We start from the raw sequence: 25,945 nt of genomic DNA on the forward strand, positions 1-25,945 counted from the left end.
GAATTCCTCTCGCGCATGTCTGCAGCTTTATTGGATGGCTAATTTTAGCTTCATTAAATTGACTTTTAAGCTATTATAGCGAGAGAGCCCGAGGTATTTACAGGTTATGAACAAGTATTGCTGCAGGAAAACGGATGGCCTTGTTCCCGGTGAATCATATTTCGCTGAAAACTCGTTTCATCTTTTAGAAATATTTACTTCCGTTTTCGAAGGAATTGTGGGTAAATAAACGTCGGCCATATGCAAGGATGGCTGCGACAACAAGAGAAGGTAAACTAGAAAAAGACATTATCTCAAAATTTGCATGTGCTTTAGAAATATTAAGACACTAATGTGACACGCAGATATATAAAGCATCAGCATGTGCAGGTATCATAGCGAAAATGTTTATGTCAGCCTCAGAAATACACTAGAAATACGGAGTTGTGAGTGAGACTTAGTCAACGCATGTGTATGTGTTTTTAGTGAGGGAAGAGATGATGATCAGATCGTATGGCAGCGTTCTCACTCAATTTGATTGAACAGAGAATTAAGTATGGCTGATTGAAGATTATGAGCATGTACGTTTTCGAAATGTTAGTATTGTTGCCCCGATCATTGCCAACAAGTGAAAATTTAGGCAATTAGGCCAAAAAATAATTCGCTCCCATAACCATAACCATGATAACGTCATATGTACCTACAACCACAGCACATTGTGATCATTATCATGATTATTGTGAGATTGATTCCTATCACAATACACGAGTCCGGTATGTTTAAATCTAGATTGGTAGTCAGTGTAAGGAACTATCCTAAATTCTATAAAAGGTATCTAAGTCACATATAATTTTCATGTTCTATCTAGATTTCATAATGAAGTGGGGGAGTAGTGCACTTTACCGGGCGCACTTTTTCAGATCCAATTAGTGCTGTGGGGGCTCGAACGTGCTTCGCCGGCCCACCGGCTCTGCTAATTAATGCGTTAATTAGCTGACGCTCTACCACAGGCGCCATCACATGTAATCAGTGCTCGTTTAACAGGTCATTAGAATCCCCATTGACATGCATGCGTAATTCAGTAAACAATGAATTGCGCATGCGTGTGACGTCACTGCCCGCACTCCCATTCATTTTTTCTTGAAACCACACCCGCAATTGTTTATGTCAACATGACCGACCAATGGGATTAACTGGATTAACGCTTGAAAATGTAAGAATTAATGGCTAACCCTTGCCCAAAGCCAGCTGACCCTAATGACTGAAAAGGGGTTTTGGATCGTAAAGACGTGTAAGTTTCCCTAAGGCCGAAAACGGGTGTTGGATCGTAAAGACGTGTAAGTTTCCCTAAGACCGAAAACCGGGTGTTGGATGGTAAAGACGTGTAAGTTTCCCTAAGACCGAAAAACGGGTGTTGGATCGTAAAGTTGTGTAAGTTTCCCTAAGACCTAGAACGGGTGTTGGATCGTAAAGATGTGTAAGTTTCCCTAAGACCGAGCACGGGTGTTTGATTGTAAAGATGTGTAAGTTTCCCTAAGACCGAAAACGGGTGTTGGATCGTGAAGCGAGAGTCACCAGAGGCACGGTAACGGTATAACGAGACAGCGGTGGCACTATAGTGCGGTAATTGAGCGAATGGTAGAGCTCGGGCTGCGCCCGGTAAACTGCATTGTTGCCTGAAGTGGTGAAAGTTGATTGCAAAACATCACAGACAATGTCTAAAAACCCTCTTGGAAAGACCCACAAACTAGGATCAGTAATGAACAGGTGGATGGCTTTCGAAATCAACACATTGATGATCATCGGTCCCACTCCGATTCCTATTAGAACACATCGCTATCAGGAAACTGTCCAAACTAAAACATTTCGTAAACAGGTTAGCAAAATGACCTGAGTGAACACAGGTTTTATGGACATGCTATCATGCTCTTTGTGTTGACTAGTCACCTGTTACACATGGTGACCCGTGAAGATCCGGGGAAGAATAGACCTTCAGCAACTCATGCTTGCTGTAAGAGGCGACTAACGGGTTCGGGTGGTCAGACTTGCTGGCATGGTTGATGCATGTCATCAAACCCAATTGTCTGGATCGATGTTCACTGGATTGTCGGGTCCTGACTCGATTGTTTACAGACCACCATCATATAGCTGAAATATTGCTGAGTGCGGCGTTAAACAACCAACCAACCAATCTTACACATGGTCACCAGACCTGTGAAGATCCTAGTTAAACTTGAACAACAGCAGCCGATGTTTGTCATAAACATGATAAAAGGCGACTAACGGGAACTGATGGTCAGTCCTGCTGACTTGGTTGATGTATGTCGTCATATCCCAATTGCATAGATCAACGCTCATGATGTCAGACAATGGATTGTCTTGTCCGCCTTGATATAGCTGCAATATTGCTGAGTGTGATGTTAAACAACAAACTTGATCACAGCATTTGGTTGATCCACATACAATGTACAGAGTGACTGACCCATACAAAATAGTAGTCAAGGACATAATAATTTTAATGTCATCTGACCCTTACACAAGCAAAAAAATAGCGATCAATTAAAAATGATAGATTCACCTATTTGTATACCATACAAAGATATTGCACATAAATTTGTACTGTTTAGGGTGTCCTTTGATAAATATACACTCCACAATTTCTAACAGTGCAAAAATATGCAATAATTTGGTTCTGGTTAGATTATTCCTTCATTTCTTGTTATCTGGTTATGCTTGGGAATAACCTGAACGGATACATGTAATTGGGACCACTTTGGTTATTGATATTTAATCATTCAGTTCTTAAACATGAGTAAAAATTAGCATATCACCTTTTGTCTGTTTTTCAGAGATTGAAGAGCAGGTGAGAAGTATCCAGGCCAAGAAAGCACAACTAACAACAGTCCAGACAAAGGAAGATGATTGTGAAAGAGTTGGACTTGGAGCAGAAGGACATTATGATGTTGACATCTATGATTCAAACAAATTTTCTGGATACGTAACTTCGATTGCTGCCACAGATGAACCTGACGTATGTTGCACTCACATTTCTCTTGTTTTATATTGATCGTTCTGACACCAATAATACATACTTGAAATAGTGTGTTCCCTCACTTTGATTTCACTTTTCTTTCTTTCTTTCTGCCTTGTACCTTCTTCCAGAGGCATGCATGTCCACAAGCCCACATCAAATCCTAGTTTCTACCCTTGCCAGGTCAGGCCCACTTTTCTTGGCCTGATCTTGGCGTCACCTCTCGTAGATCGCGGTTTGTGCTTGTAATGAAAACATGATATCCAATCAGATTGCTGTTCTTACCTCGTATGGCTACACAAAAATGGTGACTACCATTGACGATGACCTAGTTGATCAGATAACAAAAGCATATGCGATTTCATTCCTGACAAACACAGGCTCTTTGGGGTTTTTAAAGACGAAATAGACATTCATGTCAACAAAGACAGGCATCGGTAAATCACATTCAGGCATGATGATTTTTTAAAATGTTCTCTTGTTGAACTATCGATATGTGTGATAGTAGAGTCATATTTAGCACAGGAACTTGGGTTTGATATGGCAAGGGTGGACATAGGACTTTGATATAATGACTCTTGCCTCGGGAGAATGGCCTTTTACTTGTTGACTTTGAAAAACTTTTAAATTAAATCTTTTTCATTGCTCTGGTCCAGCATGTACTGACATAGTAAGAACATGAATCAGTAAGTGTTTATTTTCGGGTGATCAACAATGTTTTGCTTTATCTGGCATATTTAGTGTAATATTATTACAGTAAACTACGTTTAAGATGAACACGCTTATAACGAACTGGTGGATATAACGAAATGGCCACTTGCTGTATATATGCTGTATATATACTACTTAAAAGAAGGTAAGGATCACCCAATTCTTTTCTATTACTATAGTTAATCTCTCATGCCATTACAGATTAACAATAGTAATTTGAAAGAATCTGTTGATCCTTAACTTCTTTTGAGTAATATATATGCTTATAACGAACTATGGTTATAACAAACTAAAATTTGTGTTCCCTTCGTGTTTGCTTTAACCATTGTTTACTGTAATATGTTATGGTGAGAGTCAAGATTGTTTTTATTGTGGGGACATCTTAATTGACTATGTTGAATAAACTACTTTTGATATGAAGTTTTCTGACTTCTGAGACTGACCTGATCATTTTGTAAATAAACTAATGATAAGAACAATTTGTTATTTTCCCATCATTCTCAGGGCAAAGTTAAGAGAATGGAAACAAAAAAATCTGCCAACGAATGTGGTTAATGTTGAAAGTGGACAAATCATGTTCAGACTCCAATTACAAATTAAATTTTCAGCGTTAAAATGAGGACTTTTCCCTGAAGCTGGCTGGCACTGGCACATGTAGTTTGTCGTATGTTGATTGAAATGAATTATTGTTAAATCTTTCAGTTTCTTCTTTTGCATGTTTCAGGACTATGAAGATGTAGGAGCAGCATTTCCTAAGCGGTCAAGCTACACTGCACCGTTAAACTTACTTCATGAAACAGCAAACGACAAGGTATGTTGGGAACTGCAGTATAATGAACCCTTTATTCATTTCTTTCTATGTAGCAGCAGTCTGCGAACATAGCCACTCAGAAGCCCAAGTCAAGTAAAAATGTCTTCTGTTTTAATAAAATGAGCTTATGCTAGTCCATATGCTAATCTACTGAAATAACACCAAAATACAAGTTTGGGGAAGTAGACTTTAAAGATTTGGCACAGGCAGGTTGAAAATGATATGCAACTTCAGTTAAATGAGTTCATTATGTCCAGGGACACGGGTGGCCAAGGCGTCGTGATTTGCTGTGCAGAGTTGCGTCCCTTGGGCACGCCAGAAGTCGACGATTCGAATCCCAGTTTGCCCTGATTATGTTTCTAGGTTTATCAGCACCATACCCATGCTCGGGGGTTTCACCGAAGCGATAAACGTCTGAGACCTGCATCACTTCATGGCTTTCCCCCCCACATTAAGCTGACACGCCATGCTATAACTGGAATACTGTTAAGAGCAGCGTTAAACCCAACTCATACGTTATGTTTAACCCATGTGGATCAGGTTTAGTAATCATTAGCACAGGTCCCTTGAACCCTATTGCTTGTCATAAGAGGCTACTAATTTGGATCAGTGCCCCATTCCATAAAGACATAATTGCCATGTTGTCGTAAGCCTATGGTAAAGTATGAGAATTACGATTGTCTTAGCTCTACAGTATCTTTGTGGAACAAGGCCCTTGGTGGACCATTTGCAGGGGTCAATTTAACTGGTTGCCCGTGGCCTGTTAAAATTACAAAGGGCTTGCTGAAAACGTAAGGAACATGGCCCGCCTGGCGAGTCAAAATTCACTCCTTATGGTGCATGTTTAATTTTTTTAATTTGATCATCTTGGTAGAATGAAAAACGGGCGCCATTTTGTAATGTTGTGTTCAACAACTTTATCTGCTCATAAATCACTACAAAATAAGGCAAATGGAAGCCAAGATTTACTCTGAGCATGCTGAGTGCAGGAAAAAACATTTTAGGGTTGAGGAGTTCTGATGTTTTCCGAGTCCTGCGGGGTGGCTGCGTGACCCTAAGTTCAACTACTCCACAGCCTCCACCGTTTAGTTGTAGGCCAATTTGGAAACGGGCCAGTAACTTTTAAAAGGAGCATGCCCTGCTGGCAACATACAAATTTATTGTTGAGGATCTACCCCTCATTTGTCCTTGTGAACATTTGCTCTTGACATGTTGATCTCAAGACTCCATTATGTACAGACAGCTGTCATATAGCTGGAATATTGCTGAGTGCAGCGTTAAACAACAAACAATCCTGAGTGCACAAGGGTCAAACAAAGCAAACTCGCCACTTTCAGGACGACACTCAACTATGATGTTTGTATCAGATTTATAGTTCGAGTCTATCAATTATTACACATTAAATGTTGTAGGATTATGATCCGCTGGCTGATCATCGGGTGGCGAAGATTGCTGACCGCGAAACTGAATACCAAGCCAGACGACGTCAGATGATCATTTCGCCCGAAAGATATGATCCATTTGCTGACGGTTAGTACAAAGCCCATCAACTTCTTCTTTGTGTCTGTTTGTTTACCACCTTGAGTCTTCTTAATGATTTGTACGCTCAATGTCGCAATTGTCATTTTCCTCTGATTCCTATTCGACCATTATGATGGATGTCATTGATATTTTGTGGTATGGGTGGTTGTTCAGTGTTTGTTGATAAAGGGTATGAAATCTATATTTTTATTGTTTTATATATTTTGTGATAACCGTTGAAAAATGTAAGGATAGTGAGAGTAAGAAACATTTTATGAATTTGTCTTTTTGAGGAATAAGGAAGTAGAAAGTCTTTCAGCAGGTAGGGTGTATTCAACCCATTCTGTGTCAGTGTCGGTAGGAAGATGGGTATTGGAGGTATTCAACCCATTTAGTTTCAGGAAATTTGACGATGAGGGGAGGAGGACTGGCTTTTAATGTGTTAACATGGGAATGACTTTTTTTTAGCATGTAGAGTTTCGCGCGATGTTTTACAACTGGTCATTGGTCATCTCTTCACAACAGTGTAAATGCTGTCAAATGTGTATGTTTATTATTATGTTACGAGTATTCTTTCATGTAATCTTTGATTCTGGCCATACAACTAGAGAAGTATTGGCTAACAACAACGGACATGCCAGGAATGGATTTTGAATGGAAGTAGCAGAAGGCCCTCACATCGGACGTTATTTGTAGTTAGGGACTCTCACAAGGGGAGTGATGCTTATTAGATCATGTAAGATGAAGCATTAGTCACACACTAAGCAGTGATAAGAAGTTTTGGTCCATTACTGGCCAGACGTCAATATCTTAAACCTTCTCCTACAAGGTTTTTTTTTGCGTTTATGAGATTGCCATTGAAAGGATTACGGGAGATCTGTGCAGTATCAATATATTGTCATCTTGATGATTTCATGATACTTAGGTAGAGCCTTGAGGATTATAGTTAAACCATATGGGGTAAAGTAAAATGTAGGACGATAGTGTTGAGAATATTTGAAAATGGGGATAATTATGTCACATACATGTATTTAGGAAATAAAAGTTGCGTACAAGATTGTTGACCTGTCACTGTGAATGAATGTCACTGTGTTTGCAAGTTGGCTATGACGAAGCGAAGTTTGTACAACATAAACCTCAGTGGAGGAAGGCGAACTTGTAGGATTGTCATGTGACAAAGAACAATCAGTCAACCCGAGACTAATGTCAAATATTTTCCTTTCTAGCTTCCTTCATTCGTTGAGGACATCGCCCAAGAACCTGACAACTATATATGATATTTATTACATCTATATAGTAATGACACTGGCAAGGTTCTTTAATAACAAAATAATCTTGATTTATTAAATTTTCGGAAAGTAATGTGGTGAATCCATATAAACATGTTAAGTACATATCGCCAGTTGTTTTTAACAGGTCTGTTTAACCATTGCAATGATGAAAAACATATTCATTAATATGTAATAATTCGTTCCTTGTTTTAATGGTATGGGTATCTTGCATGATGTACAAGCAGCCTTTATACGATGCAAGGTTTATTCTGTGAGATGTGTGGGTAGTTCTATATGTTGCGTATGTGTGTGGTGGTTTAGAACTACACTAATCTGAGACTAATTTTAGGAGTTGTGAGGTCTGAGTATTACTCAGGGAGGCGTTGCAGCAAGACTGGAACCTGAAGACCCAAGGTGTACGTATACAATGCCATGGTGCAGATACCTTGAAGTGGCCAGAAATCAGATTAGGAGCTATCTATCCTTTGATTTTCATCTTTGAAAAGTATCCAGCCCTCATGTGAATTTTTTTTATACTTAGGCTAATATTATAAAAAAAATCCTTTGAAACAGGTCCTGAATCTCAGACAAGCTTTGGACTCTATTCTGAACACTGATTAAAAAAATGAGGCTGTGGGTTCAGATATTTTGGTTTGGATTTTAATGAATGTGATTAAAGTTTGGAGAATGTTGGGATTTTTAAAATGTTTCATCTTTTTTAAAACAAAATAATATTTGCAATGTTTGCCTGAGATGATAGTGAACTGAGGTTTAGACCGACATGTGTATTTTATCACTGATTTCTGGCCATTTCCCCAAGAACTACACAAGGATCACACCAGTCATCACTATATGAACAGGTAACACACAATACAATTATAGTAGGGTGGAAATTTCAGAGTATTTGGAAATAAGTCACCAAACAATGTTCTATGCCTTTGGTCAGACATTCTTTGAAAAGATGCACATGGTTGCATGGAGACTTCCAGCTATTACCCAATGACTTCTGTGATAATTCTATATGACAATCTTTCTGGTCATGCTCATGCCATATATACCACAAATTTTTTGTTAAAGAACACCCAATGTTTTCATAAGACTTTAGCTAACCTGTCATGGCTATGACAGATTAACTATAGTCATATGAAAAAATTAGGTGTGCTTTTACTTTTGAGTGGTATATATTGTGCATCAATGTATTTGCTTGATGTTTCCCCATACTCTGATCTTTCACATGTAGTTCTTGGGATGTTGTAATATAGGCAATGATTACTGCTACTCTCCAGAGAATATGGCTATGAAGTTAATGTCTATTTATTTTCGTCACGGCGCATGTCGTGACTCTTCTGCTTTATGTTGTAGGAGGCAAAACACCTGATCCAAAGCTTCAAGCAAGAACCTTCTCAGATGTTATGACAGAATTGCAGCTCGGCAAAGAACAGGTAAGAATAGTAAACGTGGAAAAAAATGAGATTGTGTCACTTTCCAGTGATCCAAATTACGCACTCAAGTTTCCTTGTCGTAATCCTGATGTTATGAGATAGAGATTTAGGGGGTACCTGGATTCATATACCATTGGACCCGTGAAGGTCTTGGGTAGAATAGGTCTTCAGCAACCCATGCTTGTCGTAAAAGGCGACAATGCTTGTCGTAAGAGGCGACTAACGGGATCGGGTGGTCAGGCTCACTGACTTGGTTGATGCTTGTCATCATATCACAATTGCGTGGATCGATGCTCATGACGTCAATCAATAGATTGTCTGGTCCAGACTCGATTATGTACAGACTGCCGTCATATACCTGAAATATTGCTGAGTGCAGCATTTAACAACCAACCAATCATATGCCATAGAAGACCTCAGAGACACCAGCCCCCCTTAATCTGAAACTTCAGTTTTCCAGTGAGTTGACACTGTATCTGATGTAATTATTTGTCAAATGCAAGGAATGATGGTGCTGAGATAGGAATGTGGAAAAGGACTACAGTTATGGAAAATGTTTTTAATTCTGACGTACTAGGTATAGTGTTAAACCTGTGTGGGAGTCCGGGTTAGAATAGATCCCTGCAACCAATGCTGGTCATAAGAGGTGACCAAAAGGATCGTGTGGTCACTTGCATGTCATCTTTCCGCAATGGTATGGATAGTTGCTCACAATATCGATCACTGGATTGTTTGGTCCAGACTTGATTATTTAAATACCTCCATCATGTGGCTGGAATATTGCTGAGTGTGGCGTTAAACAATACATCAAATACACAAACAAGCATTAGGTGAATGATGTGAAATGGGGTTTAATGTTGCACTCAAGATTATTGCTCTTGTATAGCAAAGTGTGTGTTCTTGCATCTGCTTGTTCTAGCCCAGGCTAATGCAGGTTTTATAGTGCTAGCCCACTGAGATACCATGCAACAGTTTACATAGACAACCCTCTCACAGTACACTGAGTACGGGCGACCCAGTCCTTGATTTATCTCCTTAATGCAGAGCACCAGGCTGTAGACAATGGAGGCGGTCCTATAGCATTTGAAGTGTTCCCTTGGCCGGTAAAACAGTGTTAGTCACAAATGCTGACTAATAATGAAGGGTAACTGATGGTTACAATTTGTGACCTGGCTGATTGTATGTAGTTCATGCTGTCCGCCTCTGGTTTTCCTGTGACCCACACTAATATGTACATGCCACTGTTATATTGTTGGAAATAGTTTGTGTCATCGTAGACATATGACATGGACTGCTGTTAACCACTGGAATATTGTTGACAGTAGACATGGTAGAGCAAACATATACTTGCTCTGTCTTAATAAAAAAAGGGCACGGGTGGCCCAGTTGTCTAAGGCGCCGCGATTCGCTGTGCAGAGTCGAGTCCCTTGGGCACGCCAGAAACCTATGATTGTGGGTTCGTATCCCGGTTCGCCCCAAATATGTTTCTAGGTTTGTCAGTAACATACCTCTGCTCGTGGGTTTCACCTAAGTGGTAAACGTCTGAGACCTGCATCACTTCGAGCTTTCCTTCCACATTAAGCTGACACGCCGTGATATAACTGGAATACTGTTAAAAGCGGCGTTAAACCCAACTCACTCACTCACTGTCTTAGTAAATGGATAGTACAATAAACATTCAGCCTCCTTCTTAGGACATTATAAGTTTATTCCATGTTTCTTTTCTGTTAGGCCGGGCTGCGTCAGCAGATGCACGAGAAGGCTAAGGCTGGTGAACTGCGGGCCGTCAATGGAGCTGGGGGTGATGCAGGGCATAAACAACCCACAAAGAGGAAACGCTGGGACCAGTCCTCCGCCCAGGAAGATGCTCCTACCAAGAAGAAAACCTCGTCATGGGATGCGGCAGAAGCCATTACCCCATCAAACAGCAGATGGGATGAAACTCCTGGTAGAGCCAAAGGGGAACAGACCCCTGGTGCGACCCCAGGCCAGAGCACCAGACAGTGGGATTCTACCCCAGGACACGCCACCCCTGGTGCGACCACACCTGGTAGAGACACCCCTGGCCATCAAGCCACGCCAAGTGCTAGAAGGAACAGATGGGATGAGACTCCTAAAACGGAGAGAGGTAAATGATTTGTATGATGATGATTGTCAAAACACTGGTGTTTGCTGTGAAGAGTTGCATCCCTTAGGTGTGCCATGATCCTGGATTTGTCAGCCCCATATCCATGATTGCATGTTTTACAAAGTAGTAAATATGTAAGACATGCATCACTTGGGACTTTCATCTCACATAAAGCTGACATGCCTTGTCAGGGATCCAGACAATATTTATCGCCATTGAGTATTTACTCACATGGTATCATTCACATTGGGTATTGATAGTTTTCTTTGGGCATCTATATATTGTTACTCCTTGGTGTCCTGGCTATTTATAAATAATTCTGCTTGAAATGCTCAGCTGTTTGGGAGTCTTTGTATCTTGTTTGTCATTGTTTGTAAGTGTGTAACATGTCACATCAATATTGCTGGAATGTTGGTAAAAGAGGCGCCAGACCCAGCTCACTCAACCACTCTTGTTTGTGAAGTAATCGTGTTTGTATTGTAGACACCCCTGGTCATGGCAGCGGTTGGGCAGAGACCCCTCGAACAGACAGAGGTGGTGATTTGATCGAGACCACACCAACGCCAGGGGCAAGCAAACGTCGTTCACGATGGGATGAGACCCCAGGAGCCACGCCTGGTGGGATGACCCCTAACATGACCCCAGGGGGAATGACCCCTACCATGACCCCTGGAGGTCACACACCCACCATGACACCTGGAGGGATGACTCCTGGACAAACTCCTGGCGGTCACACCCCGGGCGGCTTCACTCCTAGCGGTGCCACACCCACTGGTCAGAAAGCCATGGCCATGGCCACTCCAACCCCTGGCCACCTCATGTCCATGACCCCGGAACAGTTGCAGGCGTACACATGGCAGAGGGAAATCGATGAAAGAAATCGACCATTGTCTGATGACGAACTGGACTCAATGTTCCCACCTGGCTACAAGGTATGTGGGGGTCTTGAGAGATATTGTTTGTTCCCCATCATGTGCTAGTGTGAGAAAAGGACTTAGTGTAAGTGTCTGTAATTATTGTTAGCGAGTTGACGCCAGAACATTTTTGGTGACAATGTGTATTATGGGTGTTGCAGGGCCTAGTTGATTATGGTGGTCTTGACCTTATTTTTCAAGGTCATGGGAAGCACATGACAATTCAATATTTGTTAACAAGTTATCTCAAGAACTTAATTGTGCATGATTTGGTTGAGATTTGGTGCAAAGGTGACTTAAGGGTGTGGACAGACCCCAACTGATGATGGAAACCTCGACCATATTTTCAAGGCCATGGAAGCCTTTGCACAATTTGCTGTGTGTTGTATTTTTTCTGCACCATTAAATTCCTTTTTTTCATATCCAGCGATTTAATCTTGAATGTTTTTCTCTTCACTTTCCTGATCTTTGTAACCTGCTGTATTCCTATTTGGTGACATTTTGGCTTGAAAATTATTTATCGCAATAGGAATTTATCTGGACCTGATAATTTCAGTGAAATTTAAGAACGTAAGTATTTTTCCCAATTAGCCTGCCACTGGCACTTGCCTTGGAGTCTAAGGTTGATCTCAGCCCAGCATCATATTTTCGGTGGTCAAAACAGCTAGTTTGTCTTGAGAGTATCTTTCTGTAAATTAATGACCTTCATATTGGTACTCCAATTTACTCAGTGTTTTACTTTGTGTTTAGTCAATCAACCTGTGAAGATCCTGGTTAGAATTGGTCTTCAGCAAACCATGCTTGTCGTAAGAACCAAGTATGGGGTCGGTTTCTCTGACTCACTAACTTGGTTGATTCTTGCTGTTTCCAAATTGCGGAGATAGGTTCTTATGATGTCAATCACTCGATTGTCTGGTCCAGACTTAATTCTTTACAGACCACTGACATATAGCTGAAATATTGCTGAGCGTGGTATTAAACAAAACACTAACAAAAACAGAATGCTCAGTGATGTGCTTTGTGTTGTCCAGGTGCTGAATCCCCCGGCAGGCTATATACCTATCAGAACACCAGCCAGGAAGCTGATTGCCACCCCCACCCCGATGGCTGGCACCCCTGGGTTCCGAATGCAGACCCCAGACTCCAAGACACAGATTGTTGACATGCAGCCCAAGGGCAATCTGCCTATGATGAAGCCGGATGATATGCAGTACTTTGACAAACTATTGGTGAGTTTTGTTGTCATGCAGTCATGTGGAGATTCTGGGTACAAGAAGTCCCCAGGAGCCCATGTGTGACATAAGAGTTGATTCCAATTATTAACGATGATCAGGTGGTTACACGCCTGAGGGGCACAATGGACTCTCGACTTGCGACTGTGATGTTTTGCAATGTCTGGCATTATTTCTTGTTTTCTTGTGTCTGGTGTCCCCTGCCGAATATTGCTGGAATATTCCCAAAAGAAACTCACTCACTCACTCGCTGTTTTGCTAGATGTCGGGTCCAGCAACATGACAGTTTACGCGAGGTAGTTTACAAGTTGTCACAAGCAAATCCTGATCATGTAACAAAGAAACACACGTCTTATTGTAAGAAATATCTGTGGAATTTCTTTTGTGTGGGTTTTTTAAAGATGAAATGGACATCACAAATAAGAATTTTCAATTTGAGCTTGCTTAAAGATTGGTTTGGAAGTTTTAATTTTTAGATGCTTGGAAGACATGCACAAATAACCTTTTTCTATGTTTAATATGATAAGTATTCCCAAGAATATTTAATCAACTGGCATACTTACTATCTAGTGCCTTTGTACTTGTATCTGTGATTTTCAGAATAACATAGTTACCACACGCTACAGTCTGAAATAATACTGTAAACAATATGGATGCTTACTTAACAATCAAGAAGACTTTATTTACGAGCAGAGTTGGAAATTGGCACTAGTCCTATACTCCTTGCCAAACTGATCAATAGTTAGGTTATACAAAGAATTAGTAGAAATTTACCCTTTTTAGGGTTTTGCTATATGTTTTCATTATAACTTATACAAGGACTAGTGGACTGAAACTGTTTGTATCGCTGTTGATGAGCCATGACGTTAAGGCCTTATTGCTGACTGCAGCTTGAAACAAGGAACAGATGGTGTTCCTAATTTGATGTTCCTTTGCTGTTGATTGGTAGTACGTCAATCCTTGTGGTGTTACAGGTGGATGTAGACGAAGAGTCGTTGACGCCAGAGGAACAGAAGGAGAGGAAGATTATGAAGCTGCTCCTCAAAATAAAGAATGGCACGCCACCAATGAGAAAGGTATGCTGTTTTCTTCATAAAAAAAGTAATCTCATCTCTGTATGAACAATATCAAAATTAGTATTCACAGAAAAATAGGTCTCTTTGTTCATAACAGCCAACTGATGAAGACAGGGTTCAATGTTATTGACAATCACAATGTACTGGTGGTGTGGACTAGAGTTCATTTCATCAACCACTGGTGTCCCTGGCCAAGACTTACTTGAGGCCTGTGGGATAGAACTGGAATATTGCAGAAAGACATTCACTCAATTTTTCAGCCTCAATACGGTATACCTATAGTTTCCACTTGGTTTTCCATTGGAAACCAGTGAAACAGTATGCAGTGCCTATTTGTTATCCCCCTTGGGATATAGTCGACGCCTCATCTGTCTGTCTGTCAGCATGGTCAGTTTGTAATCATTTTGTTTCCGCAACGTAAAACCGTTCGATATTTTTCAACAAAAATTGGCAGATGTATCAAACAGATCCTGAAGTGGTGCCTTTTGCTACTTACAGATATTTGGCTTTTTTTTTTCTTGAATTCCATAGAAACAATTTGTACTTAGTTCCATAAGGGGGTGGATTTTGTTTCCGGAGCACAACTCAAAATACTTTCACTATCTTTCAACAAAACTTGTCAGATATATCAAACAGATCCTGAAGAGGTGCCTTTTGCTATTTGTGTATTTTGGGCATTATTTTCTCGATTTCCATGGAAACAATTTGGACCACTCTTGTATGCGGATGAACAGATAGATAGAAATTAGCTCATCAAGTTGTATATATAGCAACAGATGATTTGTTCTTCTTAATTTGTGGGGCTGGGGGATTTGTCATCTTCTGATGACTCTTGTTCTCTGTTCCCTACAGGCTGCTCTACGTCAGATCACAGACAAGGCCCGCGAGTTTGGTGCTGGTCCCCTGTTTAATCAGATCCTACCACTGTTGATGTCCCCGACCTTGGAGGATCAGGAACGTCACTTGCTAGTGAAGGTCATTGACCGAATCCTGTACAAGCTGGACGATCTGGTCCGACCCTATGTACACAAGATCCTTGTGGTCATTGAGCCTCTGCTCATTGATGAGGACTACTATGCCCGTGTTGAAGGGAGAGAAATTATCTCAAACTTGGCGAAGGTAAGTCTGAAACTTTGTTATTTTGATATTTCAAAAATATCTCCATACATTGGTATGTTTGCGTTATTGAATGGATGCTTCCAGCATAACCATCTCCATATTGATTCTTCATTAGGAAAAAGTCCTCAGTATCCCAAACTTATCATGAAAATATGATGATCAAGTAGTTTCAGTATGACCTTTGCTAATGAGCAATTATTACTTATTCAGTCAGCAAATGATATGTTTTCTGCTGTGTATCTAGGTCTGTAAAGGTTTACAATTTGAATATTGGCATCAAGAGTTATGAATTTTGAACATTTTCCAACAGTGTTAGTTCCCATGAACTCTCCTCTTTGTTATAGTGCTCTATCTTAAGTCCAAAGGTTGCAATGTCACGCGACCCTTGAAGAGCCGGGGTAGATGATATCTTCAGCAACCCATGCTTGCTGTAAAAGGCAACTATGCTTGTCGTAAGAGGCGACTAACGGGATCGTGTGGTCAGACCTGCTGACTTAGTTGATGCATGTCATCGTATCTCAATTGCGTAGATCGATGCTCATGATGTCAATCACTGAATTGTCTGGTCCAAACACGATTATTAACAGACCGCCGTCATATGGCTTGAATATTGTTGAGTGCGGCGTTAAACAACAAGAAAAAATGCAAAGTCAAGCATTTGAAAGAGGAGAGCTTACAAGACAGCAAACCAAATAAGGCTACATGTGGAGTTACTTCACTTCCCAAATAGCCATCCAATAAAATATAACAAGAATTACTTTTTGTCAAATTAAAGAAATATATCAGTTTTTATGATATATATTCAAATTGGTGGTTGGAAGAAACCTTCTTATATTAACTGTGAATGGGAAGATAAATATATTTTGGCAAGGAAACTAGAGAAACAAACAGATACAGCATCAGAGATGTTGTTTAATATGTGAATGTATTGAAATGATCTGATCTTCTTCCCAGGCCGCTGGTCTTGCCACCATGATCTCCACAATGAGACCCGACATTGACAACATGGACGAGTATGTCCGTAACACCACTGCTCGAGCCTTTGCCGTTGTGGCCTCTGCTCTTGGCATCCCATCTCTCCTGCCTTTCCTGAAGGCTGTGTGCAAGAGTAAGAAGTCCTGGCAAGCCAGACATACTGGTATCAAGATTGTACAACAGATAGCCATCCTCATGGGCTGTGCCATACTTCCTCATCTCAAGAATTTGGTCGAGATTATTGAGCATGGTAAGGCTTTATTATGGGGAAAATAATTCCAGTTATTTGTATTTGAACCTGTTCAAGGGGAAATAATTCCTTCTGGAAGTGTTTTAGTGCAATCTCTTTTCAAAATCATAATCTTAGTTCTCACTACCGCCAAACAAAGATCTGAGGACATCCCATTATGGGTCACTCCAGAATGACTTTTCACGAACTTCATGAACCGACCGATGAAATGACTAACAAGAGGTCGACATTAGCCAGTCAGAATGCAGCTTTCTCAAGCTTTATTGCACAAGTTTCAAACTGGCAACTTCCATTTCTGACCAAGCTTGAAAAATATGTTGACAAAGTTCTCAATTAAAATTTTTGAAACTGAACAAAAGAACAAATTTTGATTAATCATTTAAGCAGAGATTAACATACTTTGTGTCAAATATTTGAATGCAGGAATGTGTTTCCTGGGAACACATACAAAAAAATAAAAAGATTTAAGAATCTGAAACTATCATTCCCTTCAGCTGTCTTATCTGTAGCCCTTTATTTCCAGGCTTGGTTGATGAGCAGCAGAAAGTACGAACCATCACTGCCCTGGCTTTGGCTGCTTTGGCTGAAGCGGCCACGCCCTATGGTATTGAATCTTTTGACAGTGTCCTCAAACCTCTCTGGAAGGGTATTCGTCAACACAGAGGAAAGGTATGTTTTGCTAGTTTCCTTCAGCGAACATGCAGACTTTCTTGGAGAAACAAGCATATCTTAATGCTTTTTGGGCCACCTGCTTGTCCTCTTAGGCGCTTCATTAAACTGAACAGTTGCATCCTTTTCAGATTCTTACACTACTGGGTTGAATCCCCTTTTGATGTTTTTGAATCATCCTGTACACAAATAAAATTGTATGTCTTTAGATGTTAATATTATATAAATATTGTATTAATTTTAAATCTAGTGGGTTAAAATCTGGCGTCTGTCCGTTAGTGGAAGTTTGGTTGAAGCCCCGCCACGTCATACCAAAAGACGTTCAGAGGGTAGTACTCGGCCGGCAGTAAGGGGATAAACCAAGGACTGTTCGGCTGGGAATCAGTATATAATGTCTGATTGGAGTATCCATGTTAACATGGTTAAAACTGCGGTGAATTTCTCTGTGGGCTAGCACTATGAAATCTGTTCAAGAAGCATACACTCACCCACGTCACAAGTAGGTGCAATAATCTTGACTAAGACGTTAAACCCCATTTCACCTCGCCCTTTTTTTCGAACAAATTTCCCAGGCCCCCTCCGGAATATTGTGTGGTCAATGCCTTAGTGATCATCTAATGTGAGCTGAATTTGTATTGTGCAGGGTCTTGCTGCCTTCCTGAAGGCTATTGGCTACCTGATCCCCCTCATGGATGCTGAGTACGCCAACTACTACACCAGGGAAGTGATGTTGATCCTCATCCGAGAGTTCCAGTCTCCTGATGAGGAAATGAAAAAGATTGTACTTAAGGTCAGTACTAATCAGGGCAATTTTCACAAAGGGATCGTAACACTAAGACGATTGTAACTCCCATACAGTAACATAAACTTACCACAGTTGTAGCACTAAGACGATTGTAACTCAAATACAGTAACATAGACTTACGAGTCTTAGCACTAAGACAGTCGTAACTTCAATACTTTAAGATAGTCTTTCAACAGTCGTAGTGCTACGAACGCTTTGTGAAAGGGGCCCGGGGCTTTTCTTATGATGTTAAATATGTTAGGAGGACATGTACAATGGTATGTACACATGTTTTCAGTTTTTTTATTTCACTCAAATTTACTGAATATGTCAAGAAGTATGTAGAAAAAAAATTAAATTAAAATTAGGGGAAATTTCAATCAAGGTTCATACAGACTTGAAAAAGCCTTGAATTTTAAAGACCCTCTTGAAAATCCCAGATTTTTACTGTCAACCTTGAAACGCCTTGAAAATCACGAAGAATATCTTGAATAGCCTTGAAATTGTACAAAATGACACACTCTTGTTCAAAGAAGTATTAAAATTCAAGACAGACTTAATTCATGTCATCCCCTGGATATGATGCAGGGGGATATTGCCATGGTCTGTCTGTCCGCCTGTCTTTATTTCGTCTCGAGAGCATAACTTCATAACGGTGAAATATTTATTATCAAAACTAGCATCAGTACTGTATTAACCAGGGGCTGAAGTGGTACGTTTTGCTATTGTAGGGGTCAGGGGGGGATTTGTCGTCTTCTGATGACTCTTGTATTTGTTGGGTGTGAAAATATATCGTTTTGGTTACATTTGTCATGTTCATACTGCTTTTAAGGTCTCACTACGGGTACATGTAATAAGCATGATAAGTAGAAAGATGGATTTGAACAAAATATATTGACAGACTAACGCAACCTAAAAGCCTTGAAAATGGTAGCTGAAAGAGTTGGAAAGGCTTTGAATTTTTGTGTTTCATATCTGCATGAACCTTGGCAAATAAAAAGCTTACTTCCATTATTTTTTTCAGACTACTATTATTAGTTGACATCCACAATAAAGACTCTTCTAAGAATTTTCATGCTACTCCACATTATGAAATGAGTAGGTGATTCTGAAAAAGTAATAATCAGAAAAAGTACCTTACCCTATGAAATGGATGTGCAACAGGAAATCAAGTTTTAAGCACGAGTATGTCAACAAATGTATGATTGTGTGTTCAAATCCCGCTTCACCCTGATTATGTTTCTAGGTTTGTCAGCACCATATGGGCCGGTCGGGTAGCCTAGTGGTTAAAGTGTTCGTTCGCTCGTCACGCCGAAGATCGGTTCGATTCCCGACATGGGTACAATGTGTGAAGGCCATTTCTGGTGTGCCCCACCGTGATATTGCAGGAATATTGCTAAAAGTGGTGTAAAACCACACTCACTCACTCACTGTCAGCACCATACCTGCTTGTTGGTTTCACCAAAGTAGTAAAAGTCTGAGACTTGCATCACTTCGGGCTTTGCTCCCACATTAAGCCAACAGGCTTAGGTATAACTGTTATACTGTTCAAAGTGTGAAGCAAATCTCGCTCATTCCTACCCAGTGGTAATGTTTGCTGATGGTTGTTCTTGTGTGTGTTTAGGTGGTGAAGCAGTGCTGTGCGACCGATGGTGTTGAACCCCAGTACATCAAAGATGAGATTCTACCAGCTTTCTTCAAGCACTTCTGGAACCAGAGAATGGCTCTTGATAGGAGAAACTACAGACAGGTACATTTAGCGATGTTAAGACTTTTAATATGATCAATAATGAAGCATTATTTAAAAAGGTGATGTAAGTGTGTTAGGCAGTGTTTGTGTGTCAGCACGTTCGCATTAGCCAAATCAAGTCGTTGACATGGCATGACATCTTTCCTCTGCTCTCCAGCTGGTGGACACAACAGTCGAGATTGCCAACAAGGTTGGTGCAGCGGAGATTGTTGGACGCGTCGTTGATGACCTGAAGGATGAGGCTGAGCAGTACCGTAAGATGGTGATGGAGACCATTGAGAAGATCATGTCGAATCTTGGTGCCGCCGATATTGATTCACGTCTTGAAGAACAGCTGATTGACGGTATCCTGTACTCCTTCCAGGAACAGACCACGGAGGTATGTTGGATGACTTGTCACTGCTGTTGAAGTAGCGGTTTGTCTGTTGCCTTAGCTGTTTGTCTGTTGCCTTAGCTGTTTGATTGTCGACTTAGCTGTTTGATTGTTGCCTTAGCTGTTTGATTGTTACCTTAGCTGTTTGTCTGTTGCCTTAGCTGTTTGATTGTTGCCTTAGCTGTTTGATTGTTGCCTTAGCTGTTTGATTGTTGCCTTAGCTGTTTGATTGTTGCCTTAGCTGTTTGATTGTTGCCTTAGCTGTGGGTTGATGTGGTGTCCTAGAGGTTAAAGTGTTAACTTGTTATGCCGAAGACCAGATTCCCCGTTCCCCACACGGGGAATCTGTGAAGTCGTTTTCTGGTGTCTCCCATGGTGATTTTGCTGGAATATTGCTAAAAGGGGCGTAAAACCATACTCACTCAATCACTCACTGTTTCTGGACCAGTGTTGAAAGTGTTGTCGCACGAGGAAGTTTGTATCTGTATCACATGACATATTTAGTTAAGAATATATTGAAAATAGTTCACATCCCTGTCTGTGATTTTACCTCTTGCTTATCATGTGACACAGGACATGCTATCCTCAAATAATGGCCTCCATTCTGTAACAGACTTGAAAGAGCCGATTAGAGACATTGTAGCCTGCCGGTTACCACTTGTCTCCTCTGTCCGTAACCATCTGGTCATCGGGAGATGGAGACCTTGTATACTTATCATGCTTATGGAGATTGTCGCCATGATATACCCAGCAATCAGTTTGACAGTAGCTATTTTTTTGTTTAGTGTGTCCTTCGTCATATGATCAGTGAACAGAGCGGAAAATTCAATATTCAATTCGTTTTCAGGATGTGGTTATGTTGAATGGTTTCGGCACAGTGGTGAATGCGCTGGGCAAGCGGGTGAAACCCTATCTCCCCCAGATCTGTGGTACCATCCTCTGGCGTCTCAACAATAAGTCGGCCAAAGTTCGACAACAGGCGGCTGATCTCATCTCCAGGATAGCCATTGTTATGAAAACTTGTCAGGAGGTAGGTTAAGTTTGTAATGTGTTTGACATGTTTATTGCTACTAAAATAATGCATCCACTTAAGTTTGTGGGCATCTCTACTGCAATAGGTAATGTCAATCAAACTTGATAGTGAAGACTTATAATGAAAACATTTATGACAACATAATTACCGTATTCGACGTAATAAGCGCCCAGGGTGCTCTCAAAATTAGAAATAGGGGGCTCTTATTAGAATATTATTTTGGTGGAAAGAACAGAGTTGAAAGATAAATTTCGTGGTTTATGCTGCCAGCCTGAAATGTTTATGTACGACATATATTTTTCCAAAATTTAATTGCCCATAAGTAAGGGTGCATATAACACACGAGTGCGTATTATACACGAATAAATAATTCTTGTGTACATTGATCAATCGGAAGGGGTGCTAATTGGGATTGTTCACTAGCCAATATGTTAGCAATTATCGCCGTGGGCGCTTATTAGAGCGGGGCGCTTATTAAGTCGAATACGGTACATCAAACTGATTCATCCAGATTAGATTTTCATTGGCCATAATCTTATATGTACATATTGTAGCAGTGTTCGAAATTAACTAAGGGCGTTTGGGGATCCTTTGGGTTTGCTCCTATAGTATATGAGCCCAGGCACCCCTTAATCTTTAGGGTTATGACAATGACCTCTAGACTTTTGTGCTTAATTTTGAACATTGTTTTTGAATCAGGATATGTCCTGAAGCGTTTCTTCTGATTATGCAACACTTCTGATATTCGTTTCTTCCACAAACAGGAGAAACTGATGGGCCATTTGGGTGTGGTGTTGTACGAATATTTGGGAGAAGAATACCCCGAGGTTCTCGGCTCAATCCTGGGAGCTCTGAAGGGCATTGTTAATGTCATCGGGATGACCAAGATGACGCCTCCAATCAAGGATCTCTTGCCAAGGCTCACACCAATCCTCAAGAACAGACACGAGAAGGTACAGGAGAACTGTATCGACCTGGTTGGCCGTATCGCTGACCGCGGAGCAGAGTTTGTGTCTGCTAGGGAATGGATGAGAATCTGCTTTGAGCTGCTCGAGTTACTCAAGGCCCACAAGAAGGCCATCAGGAGAGCCACTGTCAACACCTTTGGCTACATTGCCAAGGCTATTGGGTAAGATATGATGTCACTGACGAGTGAGGGAGTCCACATTTAGTGTTGTATCAGCAATATCACAATGAGATCACATGTACATGCATAGGTCTCAATGAAAAGGAATGGTTGAAGTAGCATATTGATGATTTTTGCAGTTTTCTTGATAAAACTCCTTTTATCAACCTTTGGATTACCTGGCCCAGACTCACATGCACTGGCTGCTGTGATAGTGCTGAATATTGCTGGGCCAGACTCACATGCACTGGCTGCTGTGATAGTGCTGAATATTGCTGGCCCAGACTCACATGCACTGGCTGCTGTGATAGTGCTGAATATTGCTGGCCCAGACTCACATGCACTGGCTGCTGTGATAGTGCTGAATATTGCTGGCCAAGACTCACATGCACTGGCTGCTGTGATAGTGCTGAATATTGCTTGGCGCAGCTTAAAAAAACCCATCCATTTGGCGGCCAGGATAGTCAGTAGATAAAAGCACAGCAGCTGACAATGTAAAATCCCTCTTGTTAAACTCAGTTGTTTTTTATCACTGATTTTGATTGTCAGTTTGTCAGTACTGGGTTTGACAAAGTGTGATGTACATATCTTGGAGCTCTCCTACATTAAGCCAACACGGCATGACATGAATATACTCGTTACTTGTGTATTTGTGTATATTGAAATCTGAACTTACATTTTCTTGTCAAACTGCAAGTCGTGTTTCTGCCATCTGGAACCAATTATTTGAATTTTTTTTATAATGATAATAATTGAATAAACTTCTTAGCAAATATAAACCAATGTAATTCATTTACAGTCCTCATGACGTGTTGGCGACCCTCCTCAACAACCTAAAAGTGCAGGAGAGACAGAACAGAGTGTGTACGACAGTTGCCATCGCCATTGTAGCGGAGACGTGTTCCCCCTTCACTGTGTTGCCAGCCCTGATGAATGAGTACCGCGTGCCCGAGCTGAATGTCCAGAACGGTGTCCTCAAGTCTCTGTCCTTCATGTTTGAATATATCGGAGAAATGGGGAAGGACTACATCTATGCTGTGTCACCTCTGTTTGAAGATGCCCTCATGGACAGGTAGTTCCCAGTCTGTTTCATTTGAATGCCTGATACTTGCAGTAGCCCTGTCCTTGGTTAGAACGAGTACCAGGAATGTATTGTTTGACGCTGGAAGAGATTAAGACTAGAATACCGAATTCTTGATACCTTTGGCCATATTGGGAAGGAATATGCACAAGCTGTCTCCGTAGTAACAGTTTCAAAGTTTTTCTTACTGCCTTGTTAACATAACAGCGGTTTGGAGGGCTTGCACCTCAAAGAATGACCCGAAACCAATCCTATCAAAGTAAATTACATTTTTCGTTTCAAAATTTAATGAAAAATATTTTATGTTTTTCTAAATGTGGTCCCAATGGGTTTTCGAGTGCTGCTGTAGAGTAGGTATTCAGTACTCTGTTGGTGTACCAAGACCCAAATGGATTGGGTGGTCAGATGAGTGGCTTGTTGTGTGCTATCATTGATAGTGTGTGGATGATGTCTACTGCTATAGTTAGCTGTTGGCATGCTGGCCAAATGGTCTAAAGCACTAGAATTCACTTTGTTCCTAGAAGATCCAGAATCCTATCTTTTGGGGATTGCATCCCAAATTTACCGTAATTATGATCCTTGGTTTGTAAGAACCTTACCTGCTGTGCATGTGAATGTTACCATAATGGTGCATGTCTTAAATCCTTGGGCTTTCCTCCCAGGTCAACCTGACATGCCGGAGTGTAACTGAAATATAGTTCAAAGTGTTGTTACACCTATGTGAGTCGACCGCCTCCGTGGTCAAGTGGTAGAGCGTCCGCCCGGAGAGCGGGGTTCGACCCCCGGCCGTGTCATACCAAAAGACGTTAAAAGATGGTACTTGTTGTTACCCTGTCTGGCGCTCGGCATTAAGGGGCTAAAACAAGGACTGGTCGGCTCGGAGTCAGTATACTGTGTCTGAGTGAGGTATTCATCTTAAACTGCTGCATGGTATCAGTGAGCTAGCATTATAAATCAGCATCAGTCCGGACTAGTACAAGCAGCCACACAAACATGTGCATGCACGTCGCTGTACAGGGATGTGAAATCTCCGCGGAAACGCGGAAAATCGCGTTTTTTAAAACAGTAATCCTCGGAAAAAATCATCTTCCGCGTAAATTTAAAAAACAAAACAAAAAAAAACACTCCGAAAAATATGATCGAAAACCGGACAATTGGAGCGGATTGTCCTGTTTTCGATCAGAGCTTTCACCCTCATAGGTTTTCGGACATCATACGTTTTCTGTCTCAAATACTTGCACTATAACGTGGGGTGTGGCGTCACACAGAAATTGTAAATACTCAGAGTCAGCTGATGGCTTGTTTTTAAGATAAAGTTGTCTTTTACCCTGTAAGCGAATGAGATGTTTTACAGTTGTTCATGTGATAAGCGAGAAATTTATGAATGTTTCTTCAGCGTTTTTTTCATCAAAAGGTAAGTACAAGGTAAGTTTTTTTCAATATGCTTCAACATGGAGAAAGGGTCAGACATTGCACGCTTGTGACAGTTGTCCTAGTGTCTGGGGGATGGGGGTTGACGTTTCTGGCAGTATTGCTCCCAGACCTGGCGGGTAGCCAGGTGCGCGAAAGCTATGCCCGATTTTCTAAAAGTACTGATTTAACTTTGAAATTTTACTGCATCTGCCATCTTGTTTATTTGTTGTCCAAACTGCACGAAATTGCTTAAAATGCAATCAAATGTTTTAAAAATTTCTGGGGGGGGGCATGCCCCCAGACCCCCCTACAATTTTCCTCTTTTTTCGAGAAAACCTGCTCACATCCCTGGCTGTATAAGTGCAATAATCTTGGACGCGACGTTAAACCCCATTTCACCTCACCTCACCTCACCACCTATGTGAGTCAATTATTCCCACTCTACTTGTTGCCTAGCTGATCATGTTGATTCATGCTCAGTCACGAGTGGAGGTGACTAAAGATGGCATTTAACTGTATGATGATACTTCTTTTGTGTTCATTCCCACAGAGGACTTCAAATGAAAACATAAAAAAACACAATCTCAAGCTTTCAACCAAAAAGAGTGTGCCTGATGAAGGCCGTGAATTAAATGCGAAAAATGCGAGTGGTCTTTGCTCGTAGTATTAAACATCACATAACAATAAGACATTTTGGATAGAAGAAATACCAACTTAGACATACGCTGAAAACAAACAACTATGTATTCCACATCACTGTTTATTGAGCAGCACTTGTATATAAACAATGTCATTCAAACAATTATTACATCCTGTGAGTTGTCACTGCTAGGGTCAAGACAAGGGTCAAGACAAGGGTTCTACTCACTTATGTTATCACTGATCACACCTGCAAGTCCAGACAGAGGCCACCCACGCAACACAGTGTCTTTGTCCTTTGCGACTACGTCAAAGGCCGATACGAGCCAGCGCGCATGTATTGTTTTAGCGGAAGTACTCTCTTCAGCGCTAATAAGCGCTATTTGGTGTGTGATTGGATTAATGTAAGGTTGGATTAAAGTGAGGATTCTCCTGTAAACCTGACAGGACATTTTCTTTAGATATAAATCCACTGATGCTTGAAAGGAGGGGGGTGTCACATTCATATTGAGACGCATTTTTGGCTAGGGGCCAGCGTACGCATTGTTTTGGAGACACATTTATTTCACGATTTACAGTATATGTGTGTATTATTATAATTAACAACACCATCACAA

At 40.9% G+C, this 25,945-nt stretch overlaps 1 protein-coding gene across 2 annotated transcripts in view; it reads left to right on the forward strand.

The window, feature by feature from the left end:
* Positions 1-217: 217 nt before the first annotated feature.
* The window catches only part of LOC124130849 (splicing factor 3B subunit 1-like), a 29,383-nt gene continuing 3,655 nt past the window's right edge, over positions 218-25,945 (forward strand). Inside the window, exons 1-18 of one of the 2 annotated variants that reach the window (XM_046493882.2) lie at positions 218-270; positions 2,829-3,010; positions 4,446-4,532; positions 5,945-6,062; positions 8,687-8,766; positions 10,498-10,894; positions 11,378-11,826; positions 12,840-13,037; positions 14,015-14,116; positions 14,969-15,235; positions 16,190-16,460; positions 16,984-17,129; positions 17,773-17,919; positions 19,538-19,663; positions 19,821-20,042; positions 20,884-21,066; positions 21,834-22,198; positions 22,995-23,267. In XM_046493882.2, the coding sequence (XP_046349838.1) occupies positions 249-270; positions 2,829-3,010; positions 4,446-4,532; positions 5,945-6,062; positions 8,687-8,766; positions 10,498-10,894; positions 11,378-11,826; positions 12,840-13,037; positions 14,015-14,116; positions 14,969-15,235; positions 16,190-16,460; positions 16,984-17,129; positions 17,773-17,919; positions 19,538-19,663; positions 19,821-20,042; positions 20,884-21,066; positions 21,834-22,198; positions 22,995-23,267 (3,635 nt within the window). In that variant the 5' untranslated portion in view covers positions 218-248. The other variant, XM_046493883.2, reaches the window with a different exon arrangement.

The sequence above is a fragment of the Haliotis rufescens genome, unplaced genomic scaffold (assembly GCF_023055435.1).
Source record: "Haliotis rufescens isolate VD_foot unplaced genomic scaffold, xgHalRufe1.0.p SCAF_10, whole genome shotgun sequence".
Classification (NCBI taxonomy): domain Eukaryota; kingdom Metazoa; phylum Mollusca; class Gastropoda; order Lepetellida; family Haliotidae; genus Haliotis; species Haliotis rufescens.